We start from the raw sequence: 12,181 nt of genomic DNA, 5'->3' as shown, positions 1-12,181 counted from the left end.
GCATGGAACAGGTGTATTTGAGCATGCTGGTGTCAGTTCTTCCAGTTTCCCATAGAGCCTTTTGATTGGAGTATCTTAGTTTGAACTTCGGTCAATTCTATCTAGAGTGTTTTCTACTAGAGATCTCTTTGAGTGAAATGTGGGCCCTTGGGTATCATTCTTACTGCAGATCCAAGGATGTTTTGAGAATGATTACCTCTTTCAATGTTGTAGCACAGTATTTCCAGTATTAGCCTTAGAGAATAGGTCAAGGATGATGGTGGTTCTCCTTCTTTGCTTAGCAAAATACTGCTGAAAGTTTGTTTCCTCTGAGGCACATAAACTGACCCAGTTAGTGACTGCAGGGAAATATTAATACTGAATAAGTGCTCCAACTGGTGGTAGGATACAAACTTAGTTGTTCTTGGAAATTAGTGATTCCTCTTACTTGCACTGCCTAGAAGGTCCAAAAAAGCACAAGCAAAGGGACTAGGCCTTGATCCTGTACTAGAAGTTAGGAGACAAATACTAGATGTTAATTGTTGTTAAAACTGTAAAATTGAACAGTGGTATTCGTGTGACTGGGAGATACGCGTGCTATACTTCTTTTTTTTCTTCCACCCCTTTAGGAGGGCTTTCGAGCTGTCACTCTGCTGCTGAACAGCATGCAGTCCTTTCGGGAGCAAAGTAGTTACCACGGAAACCAGCAGAACTACCCGCAGGAAGTGCACAGTTCATCCCGACTGGAAGAATTCAGCCCCCGCCAGCAGGCCCAGATGTTCCAGAGCTTTGGAGGAGGTGCTGGCAGTGGACGTCGTGGAGCAACAGGCGCCTCTACAGCAATGCCTGGTGAGAGCTCTGGCCATCAGAGCTACCAGGGTTTCAGAAAAGAAGCAGGAGAATTTTACTATATGGCTGCCAACAAAGATCCAGTGGCATCAGGAGGGCAGCAGCCACCTCAGCGCAGGCCTTCTGGACCAGTACAGAGCTATGGGCCCCCTCAGGGGAGTAGCTTTGGGAGTCAGTATGGGAGTGAGGGACATGTGGGCCAGTTTCAAACACAACACTCGAGCCTTGGGGGTGTATCCCACTACCAACAGGATTATACTGGCCCTTTCTCTCCAGGGAGTGCCCAGTATCAGCAGCAGGCTTCTAGCCAGCAGCAGCAGGTGCAGCAGCTGAGACAGCAGATCTATCAGTCTCATCAGCCTTTACCCCAGGCTTCCAGCCAGTCTGCTTCCAGCACCTCACACTTGCAGCCAATGCAGCGTCCATCCACCCTGCCTTCCTCTGCTTCTGGGTACCAGTTACGAGTGGGTCAGTTCAGCCAACACTATCAGCCACCTTCGTCCTCTTCCTCCTCCTCTTTCCCTTCCCCACAGCGTTTTGGCCAGTCGGGACAGAACTATGATGGAAGTTACAGTGTGAATTCTGGATCGCAGTATGAAGGCCATGCTGTGGGTTCCAGTGCACAGGCATATGGGACCCAGTCCAACTACAGCTTTCAGGCTCAACCAATGAAAAGCTTTGAGCAGTCTAAGCTACCCCAGAGTGGGCAGCAGGGGCAGCAGCAGCAGCATCCACCTCAGCATGTAATGCAGTACTCAAATGCTGCCACCAAACTCTCTCTTCAAAGTCAAGTGGGACAGTACAGCCAAGCTGAAGTTCCTGTAAGATCACCAATGCAGTTCCACCAGAACTTCAGTCCAATTTCTAATCCATCTCCTGCTGCATCTGTGGTTCAGTCTCCAAGCTGCAGTTCTACCCCTTCTCCTCTCATGCCAGGTGGAGAAAATCTCCAATGTGGGCAAGGCAATATGTCCATGGGTTCTAGAAACCGAATCTTGCAGATGATGCCCCAGCTTAGCCCCACACCATCTATGATGCCAAGTCCCAATGCTCATGCAGGGGGATTCAAGGGGTTTGGGCTGGAAGGACTGCAGGAGAAAAGGCTCACAGATCCAGGGCTGAGCAGCTTAAGTGCTCTAAGTTCTCAAGTGGCCAATCTGCCTAACACTGTCCAGCACATGTTGCTCTCAGATGCCTTGGCACCTCAGAAAAAAAGTTCCAAAAGGTCATCCTCTTCAAAGAAGGCTGACAGCTGCACAAACTCAGAAGGCTCCTCCCAGGCAGAGGAGCAGCTTAAGTCTCCCTTGGCAGAGTCTCTTGATGGTGGTTGTTCCAGCAGTTCAGAGGATCATGGGGAGAGGGTGAGGCAGCTGAGTGGCCAGAGCACCAGCTCAGACACCACCTACAAAGGGGGTAATTTAGAGAGATCCAACTCCTCACCAGCACAAGGCTCTCAGAATGAGCCATCAAAACTCAGCACCAGCCCTGCAGCTAGGGAAGATGTGGCCTCCCCTGATGGGAAGGAAGCCGTGGTAGCAGTGGAAACTACTCCAAAAATGAATGAAAAGGCAGTTGGGGTGATTGTCTCTCGAGAAGCCATGACAGGAAGAGTAGAAAAGTCAGGTGGGCAAGATAAACCTGCGCAAGATGATGTTTCCACAGCCACCCAGGTGCCAGCTAGTGCTAGTGCAGCAAAAGAAGCTGGGCATGCAGGACCACAGCCAGAAGCTCAAGGAGGGAGTAAAGGGAGCAAAAGTGGAGATAACACTAACCATAATGGAGAGGGGAACAGCCAGCCTGGCCATGCAGTCGTCGGGTCAAATTTTCCTGTGAGAACAGAACCTTCCAAATCTCCTGGCAGTTTAAGATATAGTTACAAGGATAATATAGCAGCTGGTATACAGAGAAACATTGGTGGCTTTCCACAGTATCCTGGTCAAGAAAAAGGGGATTTTCCAGGGCACAGTGAGCGCAAAGGCCGGAATGAGAAGTTTCCTAGCCTCCTGCAGGAGGTCTTACAGGGTTATCACCATCATCCGGACAGACGATATTCTAGGAATGCACAGGAACATTCTGGGATGGCTGGGAGTTTAGAGGGAGCCATGAGGCCCAACATCTTAATTAGTCAAACCAATGAATTGACCAATAGAAGCCTCCTAAACAAAAGCATGGGGTCTCTCCTAGAAGGCCCTCACTGGGGTCCCTGGGATAGGAAATCAAGCAGCACAGCTCCTGACATGAAGCAGATCAATCTAGCTGATTACCCTATTGCTAGAAAGTTTGAGGTAGAGTCTCAGTCTTCTGCCCATGAAGGGGGAGCACTCTCAGAGAGGAGATCAGTGATCTGTGACATATCTCCATTAAGGCAGCTTGTCAGAGATCCTGGCCCTCACCCAATGGGCCACATAGGTCCTGAGGCCAGAAGTGGACGGAGTGAACGTCTTGCTCCTGGCTTAAGCCAGTCAGTAATACTTCCTGGTGGTTTAGTATCCATGGAAACAAAGATGAAGGCTCACAGTGGGCAAATCAAAGAAGAAGATTTTGAACAGTCAAAGACCTCAGCTAGTCTCAATAATAAAAAAACAGGAGACCATTGTCATCCTGCTGGCATCAAGCATGAATCTTTCCGAGGCAATGCTAGCCCTGGAGCTGCAGTCTCTGATTCTGGTCCAGACTACGTTCCTCAGCAGGACAGATCAACACAGATGAGGCGAGCACCTGGCAGAACTGGAAGCAGCAGGGGTAAATCACCTTCTCAATTTCAGGATCTTGCAGATAAGCTGAAAATGTCACCAGGCAGAAGCAGAGGCCCAGGAACAGATCTGCATCACATGAACCCACACATGACACTATCTGAAAGAGTTAACAGGGGTTCCTTGCATTCTGCATACTCTCAGAATTCAGAAGGCTCATCTTTGGCTTCAGCATATCACACAAATGCTAGGCCTCATGCTTTTGGTGACCCTAACCAGAGTTTAAATTCCCAGTATCATTACAAGAGGCAGATATACCAGCAACAGCAAGAAGAATACAAAGATTGGGCAAGCAGCACTGCTCAGGGTGTGATTGCTGCAGCTCAGCACAGACAGGAAGGGGCAAGGAAGAGCCCAAGACAACAGCAGTTTCTAGAAAGAGTAAGGAGTCCCTTGAAAAATGACAAGGATGGGATGATGTACATTCAAGGTAGCTCTTATCATGATACTGGAAGCCAAGAAGCTGGGCGCTGTCTTATGGGGAGTGATAGTGCTCAGAGCAAATGTGCCGAACTGAAACATGGTAACCAGAAGATGCAACAACATGAATCTGGTTGGGACCTCTCCCGGCAAACTTCTCCTGCCAAAAGCAGTGGCCCTCTTGGAGTAGGCAACCAAAAAAGGTTTTGCCCTCAAGAAAGCGATGGACATAGACGAGAGGAATCTACAGATTTGCCCAAGCCTAGTAATGCCATGCTCAGGCTCCCTGGCCAGGAAGACCAGTCTCCTCAGAACCCATTAATTATGAGGAGGAGAGTCCGTTCTTTCATCTCGCCTATCCCTACCAAAAGACAGCCACAGGATATGAAAAACAGTGGCACTGAAGACAAAGGGCGACTGATGACTTCAGCAAAAGAAGGAACTGATAAAACATACAACTCCTACGCCCATTCATCTCAAAGCCAAGATGTTGGCAAGCCGGTTGCAAAGGGAGATTCCTTCAAGAACCTGCCAAGTCCTGATAATAGGAATTGCCCTGCTGTTTCCCTTACAAGCCCGGCTAAGACCAAAATATTGCCCCCAAGAAAGGGGCGAGGATTAAAACTGGAAGCTATTGTTCAAAAAATTACATCTCCCAATATTAGGAGAAGTGTTTCCACCAACAGTGCTGAAACTGGTGCAGATACTGTCACTCTTGATGACATTCTGTCCCTTAAGAGTGGACCTGAAGGAGGAAGTGTGGCTGGGCATGGACCAGAGGCTGAGAAAAGAAAAGGAGAGATACTGTCAGATCAAGTAGGGCCAGCAAGCCAGGATGCAACCAGTGAAATAACTCTTCCAAGATCTTCAGAAGAGTGGCCAAGCAATGAAGATGATAAAACCAAGAAAGAAACCCCTGAAACTGCCAGTATTAGTAAAGAAGGAACAGGATCCAGTGGAGTTCTACCACCTTCTCAGAAGTCAGGTGGTCAGGGAAGGTCTGATGGATCTGTAAGTGGAGCTGGAACTCTGACCTTTCCCGACTCAAAAACAATCTCCCCTTCTGGTGTGTTTACTTCTGAACCAAACCCAAGGTCTGAGGAAAAAGATGGAGATGTGACAAACATTTCACCCAAGCCAGATGGTTTCCCTCCAAAGGGATATTTTCCCTCTGGAAAGAAAAAGGGGAGGCCAATTGGGAGCGTGAACAAGCAGAAGAAGCAGCAGCAGCAACAGCAGCAGCAACAACAGCAGCAGCAGCAGCAGTTGCCACCCCCACTGCCACCGCCACCAGTACCTTCACAATCTTCAGAAGGGGTAGCTGGTGGAGAGCCGAAACCTAAGCGGCAAAGGAGGGAGAGGCGAAAACCTGCAGCACAGCCACGGAAACGGAAGACTAGACGGGCTGCTCCAATTGTGGAGCCTCAAGAACCAGAGATTAAGCTGAAATATGCTACCCAGTCTGTAGATAAAACTGACACCAAGAATAAGTCCTTTTTCCCTTACATTCATGTGGTCAACAAGTGTGAACTAGGCGCTGTGTGCACAATCATTAATGCAGAGGAAGAGGAGCAGAACAAATTGGTGAGGGGTCGGAAGGGACAGAGATCTTCAACGCCCCCTCCTAGCAACGCGGAGAGCAAAGTGCTGCCCACCTCAACTTTCATGCTGCAGGGCCCTGTAGTAACAGAGTCCTCTGTCTTGGGGCATTTGGTTTGCTGCCTGTGTGGCAAATGGGCCAGCTATCGTAATATGGGTGACCTTTTTGGTCCTTTCTACCCCCAGGATTATGCAGCCACCTTGCCCAAGAACCCACCTCCAAAGAGGGCCACAGAAATGCAGAGCAAGGTCAAGGTACGGCACAAAAGTGCTTCTAATGGTTCCAAGACAGATACAGAAGAGGAGGAAGAACAGCAACAACAGAAGGAACAAAGAAGCCTAGCTGCTCATCCCCGCTTTAAGAGGCGGCACCGCTCTGAGGACTGTAGTGGAACCTCTCGGTCACTTTCAAGGGGAGCTTCTTGTAAAAAAGCAACCACTGAAGGTGGCAGTGGTGGTGAAAAGACTCCTTTGGACTCAAAACCCTCTATGCCCACTTCAGAAGGTGGCGCTGAGCTGGAGTTACAAATTCCTGAACTACCTCTTGACAGCAATGAATTTTGGGTCCATGAGGGTTGTATTCTCTGGGCCAATGGGATCTACCTGGTCTGTGGCAGGCTCTATGGGCTGCAGGAAGCTGTGGAAATTGCAAGAGAAATGGTGAGTACCTAAACTTATATGAAATGATGAGATGATTTGCAATGTATATAACATTTTGAATACAGTTTTTTCCTTGTCCTTCTCTCAAGTCTGAAACAATCATCTTTCATCTGTAAGTAAATCTCTAGTGTTGCCCTTTTAATAGCCTAGTTTAGATCTCTGCTGCACCCGGGTGAGACAGATTTTTCAGGCATCAAAGAGCTGAATGCTCATTACCTATTAAAATTAGATAATGAGGAAAAAAAATCCCCCAAAATTTGGATGTCCAGACCTTCTTCATGACTATGATGATCCATTTTTTCCTCTGTATTCTGTCCTGGTAGATACTAATACTCTTCAGGCCTCTTCTTGGAATTATACAGTGAAAGGACAAGTGGCAATGGGCGCAAGTTGCAATAAAAGAAATTCCAATTCAATATTAGCCCCCCTCCCCCCCCCCAAAAAAAAATCAGGGTGAGGGTGGTCTAACATTAGAACAGAGGCTGAGTGAAGTTGTAGAATATCCATGGAGATGCTCAAAATGTGACTGTACAAGGCCTTGAGCAACCCGTTTTAACTCTGAAGTTGGATCTAACTTCAAAGTTGGCACTGCTTTGAGCAGGGGCTTAGACCAGAGATCTCCAGAGGTCCCTTCCAAACTTGATTACTCTGGGGCACTAAGACATATTACACAACTGTAGGAAAATTGGCAGTTTCTACAAAATAGGGGAGGTAGAGTAGAATGGTACAGAGGTCTTAAGCATTGGGTAAAACACAGGTGGCTTTAGTACTGATGAGTTGCATGGGAATTATCCTACAATTCATACTGATAACTGCCTTTTTCCAAAGTGTGGGGCTCTGACTATGCAGTTAGTGAGGAGAAATATGTAAAATCAAAGTGTGTGTGTGTGTGGGGGAGAACAGAAGATTATTTGCAACCTCTGGATTATGGATGGAGACACTATTCTTGATAATCTGAGATAGAAGCTGATATCTCAAAACCACAGCTATGTGGCTTTATCTTAGCCATCATCAGTATGCTGCACCCCTTTATTTGCTGTTATCTTTTCCATTATACTTTCTGTCCTGGGCCAGACCATGGAAGAGGGGCTAGACTATTTTTTCTGTTGCCTTCAGATTCTTCCTTTTCTAAGCAGTGCTAGGATTCAGTTTTTTTCTTCTCTTCCCTCTGCACTGTCGCATACTCTACGCTCATTTCCTCCCCGTGAGCCTTCCTCTTCAAGTTTGATTCCTGGCTTCTTGTGCACTGTTCTTTGACAGTAATTACATGCTTCTTTGCCCTAACTTCATTTGGCCTGCGTTCTTATTTCTAGTCTCCCATTAAACAAAGACGGTTAATCTCATTTGGTTTTCTTCGAGCAGTGCTTGTGTGCTTGTTCCGATCTGATTGCTGAATTTCCTCTCTCTCTCTGATAATACCAAGGTTTCTTTGAGGATCTTCACCATCATTTGGATCCCACTTGCAAGGTCACCGTGCTTTCATGTGTCATGTAGTTCACCAGCAATTTGAATTCAGGTCTCTTCAGCCTGTTTTTTTTCCTTTTTCCTGCTCTGAGGATATGTCACACTTTCACTTGTGATTCTTGTTTCTCTTAAAGCAAATGCCTTCTCTGGCAATTCTTGAACCACTTGATTTGCCCTCAGTGATACTTTTTGTGCTTTTGTTCCTGCAAAGGGAGTGTGCATAGCAGAAATATGACTATGCTGTTTGGCCCTAATCAAACTTAAGTCACAGCCCATTATCCACTATGTTTTTGGGTTTTTTTATGGTGCTTGCATGTTTGGTGTCTAGTTCTTTCTCTGCATGAGATTTTCATGACTCTTTTTCTGACAGAATACACTTTGGCCTACCCTTTCTCATTTTCTTCCTACAGTTCTGATCATCTCCTTGTCACAAACAGATTTTTTTTTTCTCCTCTTAATCCTTTCATCTCCCCTTTTGACACCATACAATAATGTCTCCTTATCTCCCTTGAACCCTGTCCTTTCTCTCTACTTTCTCTTTCCTTTAATCACTTGTTCAACTTTAGGGGTTTTTTTTTCCCCCTCACGGTACATGTAGACATGAGTATTTCCCATCTTTGAAGTGTACAGAAAGCCTGTGGCCTCTCTTGCCTTTGCAACTACCTCTTCATTTCCTTTCTCTTTTTTCATCTCAAAATTATTTGAGTGCATTGTCTGGGGCTCTTGTCCTCCGCTCTGTCTTTGATTGTGCTCTAATGCTATTGTAATCACTGTTTACTATGATCTCTTCCTAGCTAAAGTTCAGAGCTAGTACTTCATTTTCCTTTCCCTGTCAGCTAAATTTGTCACTATCAGCTGTGCTCTTCTTAAACTGTTGTTCCACCTGCTTCCCATCTGTGTCCTTTTTTGATTACTTCTTTTCTTTCTAATGTTTTTCTGTTTTTTGTTTTTGTTACCCCCCCACCCCCTTTCCCCAGAGGCTGTTTATCAATTGCAGCTTTTTGTGGGGCTTCTCTAAAGTTCTGCCTCTGCTTTCCTCCCCTGTATCCTGGAATGCCATGTCTTTGGGTAACTTTTGGTAATGCAGTCACTTTATTCCAGAGACTTGTAGAGCTTCCTTTTTGCTCCAGTTTCATGTTCATCTGTCACAAACTTAAAAATTATTCTTGAATTCATGATGAGTTCTCAGACTCTCACTTCAAACTCAGCTTTTAATCTACATCCTCCACAATCTATCCTCTACCATCTTGTTCTGATTTTCTTGTCACTCAGATTCATAATCTTGTCATTTGACTTGAAAAGGATTTCTTTCTAATTCTTCCTATCTAGGGCTATAAGAAAGCCTGCTTACACTTTGTTTATGAGATTTAATATATACCCTTTCAGTTCTCAGAACTGTTCTGTCTAGATCCATTTTTTTAAACTAGTTTTAAGATGGTAGGAGGAGGAACCATTTTTGTGAGTTTTGTTACTGTGTTTGTACAAGATACAGCGTAACAGATGTTCTAGCTGAATGCTGGGCTCTTCTGCGCTGTGTCAGAGTAATCCATCTTTCTCCTTTACCTCTGTCACAAATAATGGAATAGTTTCTTTTTCCTAGTAGTATTTGGATTTTAACCTTTTATCCTGTTGTAGCAAAATGTAGTGCTGGATTCTTCTATGGAAGCAGTGTATCCTTCCCCCTTCAGTTAGGAAAGGGTTACACCCAGCATGAGCATGGCAGTCAAGATATTAAGAGGTGCGTACCTGCCACAAGCCATCCTCAGGCGGTGAAAAGGCTCTGTTGAACTTGACTCTCTTTTGCCCTGCTGCCTGAGGACAGCCTTCTGGCTCAGACAGCTGATTTCTTATGCTTGGTGCATATGCTCTTTCTTTACGTCTTCCTTGCTTTGGAAGTGCATCTTCTTTTTCTTTCCTCTGACATGCAGTTCATCACTGTTAGTCTTGGAAAAGCAGACATTGGCAAACCATGTAGCTGCTTGCTAGCAGGAGAGAGGAGACAGATGTGTCTGCACAAGCATAGGAGAATAGGTCTTAGTTCTGGTCTAGGAAAGGGAAGACGTTGGTTTATGGCAAATTAAGGGTCATGAGTCTGAAAGTGAATAATTCATATATATAACACATTCTGTGTAAATGGAATATTGCCTTACTTCAGAATTCCAGTAAATCACTTAAAACTGGTATTTGGCTCTTATACCATGGCAAGGATGTTAACGGACCTTCAAGCTTGGCATTTTGGGGTTGAAGGCTAACTGAAGTCTTGAAAAAATGTCGTCCCCCTAGTCCTGGGTGCACCTGTTGCCCATAGAAAGCTCTCTTAATTACTGTGGGTGGTCAGACACCATGTTTTGGGCTAAGTAAAACAGGTCATAAGTGATTTGAAGATAAGATCTTTACCTCATGGTACCAGGAACCTTAAGGCTGGTACTCCTGCAGTAGGTTTGAGAGTACATCTGGAGACCTGGCCCTCCTTGGGTTAGATTTAGTTCATTCATGTCCTTCCTGTGGGGGATTTATTTTGTCTCTGTTCTTAAAGTCATGTCAGGCCATTTCTTTGAATTTATGTATTTGGAAAACTAACAGTTGCACAGACTTCACTATAAAGATCTTTAAGAAAAGTTTCCTGCTCTGTTTATCTTCTCCTCATCATTTTCCTACTCTTGAGAAACTGTTGCAAGATGAAATCTTGGTTACTGTTGAAAATGTCAAAAATTTCAAGCCCCTTTAGCAGCTCTCATCAGAACAGATTTAATTTTCAAAAGAATTGATTGTGTTTCAGTATTCAATTTAAAAAGCGGTAAGTAAATCCAAAAAACATTCTTTGTGTTACCTGTTGAGTTGCAAAGTCCAAGGAGATAGATAGTTCTACTATTGATTTCTAAAAAGCCATTCACTAGAAGGTGGTATGCTGTTGCTTGGAGCTCTTACACAACACAGGCTTTTTCCAAGGCAGAGGCTCTGGTCCAGCACAGGTATTATTTCTGATTTTTTTTTTTTTTTCTCGTTCCTATCATTTTCAGAATTGACCTTGGTGAAGTTAAAACTGGCTCTTGTTTCTGCTGACAGTGCTCTGTGAAAGGAAAACTTGTTTATCCCCCAATAAAGATCCCCTTTAAAAGGTCTCAAGAATTTAATGCTTTAGCCCTCCCTGCTTCATTCCCAGCCTGATAAATCTTTTAATCCTTATGTACCGAAGGAAGTCCTTGGAGCCTGTTTCCTATGCTGCTTTTTACTGAAAGGCTCATCAATTTCAGTCAGGAGAACTTAAGAGTAGCAAGCAGTAAAGGGTAAAATCTGTCCATGATATGCTATATAATGGCAGGTGATTCTGGGCTTTCTCTCACCAATTTGGAATTTTGCTATCTGTGTGACTCTTCATGGATTATCTTTGAAAGCCTATTGCTTACTTGAAGAGAAGTCTACATGCTTTAGGACAGTTGATGTATTTAACAAGGCTGTTAGAATGGTTCGACTTTGGTTTTTAAGAGCTTTCTCCAAAGTCGTATAGGCTCAGACAAGTTCAGAACCTAAATGCATGTCTTTTTCTTTGCAAATTGATGCTTGGATCTTTGAATTTTTCATTACTGTTGGGCAGTGGCAGGCTTCTGGCTCATTTCCAGTGTGCCTTTTTAGATGTTTGCAGGGCTGTTCTATCGAGACGGGTTTTATGTGTGCTATCCAGACTTCACGGAGAACAACTGGTTTCGCACAGGAAGGGTGTCCTTGACCACTTAAGGTTCCTGCTAGCTGATCTCCTGAGTATGTATCTGTGGAAATTCGTGCCATAAAAGAGATAAGGATTGCCTATCTATAGTAGTTTTTGTTCACTTCTCTTGCTTTCATAGAACCATTCTTGTTCATTTACTTCTCCCATTCTGGATTCTTGCTGTAAATTGGGCAACAGGAGGTCCCTAGGAGGGACCACTAGGCATTAAGCTATTATTTATATTCTCAGATTTGGGAAATCAATACCTGACAAAAATTATCTTACGTGCTGTAAGTAAATGCTTTTAAAGGGTTCCTAACTGTGGCTAATCAAATGTCAAAATTAGGGAATCAGAATGGCCTGAGAAAATTGTGGGAGGTTAGCTACCTCTGGAAAAACAAAGTGAAACAGCTTCTAATCCCACAAAGTTAAATAGTATAGCACCGAGAATCTGAAAGTGTCAGTTATATTTGGAATGTCTCATTTTGCACATGTGTGCTTTGTTATACCTCAGCCAGGCTAGGAGCAAGTTGCTGTCAAAAGGGGTGACCCTACTTCATTCTCTTTGCAGGCTGCTTGCTCCCACTGTTTCCCTTATGCTAAATCTACCAGTTATGCAGTTGTACAGTGGGTGGATTTTTAGCTAGCTAATCTGTTGGAAGAGTAGCCAGGGGTGGGGTGTCTTTCTGCCAGATCAGCCAGCTGAATCAGCTTACTCTGTGGACCATGTTTGCTACATCTGATAGGGAGG

At 44.8% G+C, this 12,181-nt stretch overlaps 1 protein-coding gene across 5 annotated transcripts in view; it reads left to right on the top strand.

Moving 5' to 3' along the window:
* The window catches only part of TCF20 (transcription factor 20), a 130,227-nt gene that overhangs the window by 85,085 nt on the left and 32,961 nt on the right, over window positions 1–12,181 (top strand). For all 5 annotated transcript variants that reach the window (XR_010886367.1, XM_067310924.1, XM_067310913.1 and 2 more), the window contains exon 2: window positions 609–6,260. Coding sequence is in view for 4 of the 5 variants with exons in the window: in XM_067310924.1 (XP_067167025.1) it covers window positions 645–6,260 (5,616 nt within the window). In the remaining variant the exon portion in view is untranslated. The remainder of the gene's footprint in view (window positions 1–608; window positions 6,261–12,181) is intronic.

Source organism: Apteryx mantelli, chromosome 1 (assembly GCF_036417845.1).
Source record: "Apteryx mantelli isolate bAptMan1 chromosome 1, bAptMan1.hap1, whole genome shotgun sequence".
Classification (NCBI taxonomy): Eukaryota; Metazoa; Chordata; class Aves; order Apterygiformes; family Apterygidae; genus Apteryx; species Apteryx mantelli.
The sequence above is the reverse complement of the archived record's forward strand: the minus strand, read 5'-3'. Positions and strand labels throughout refer to the sequence as shown.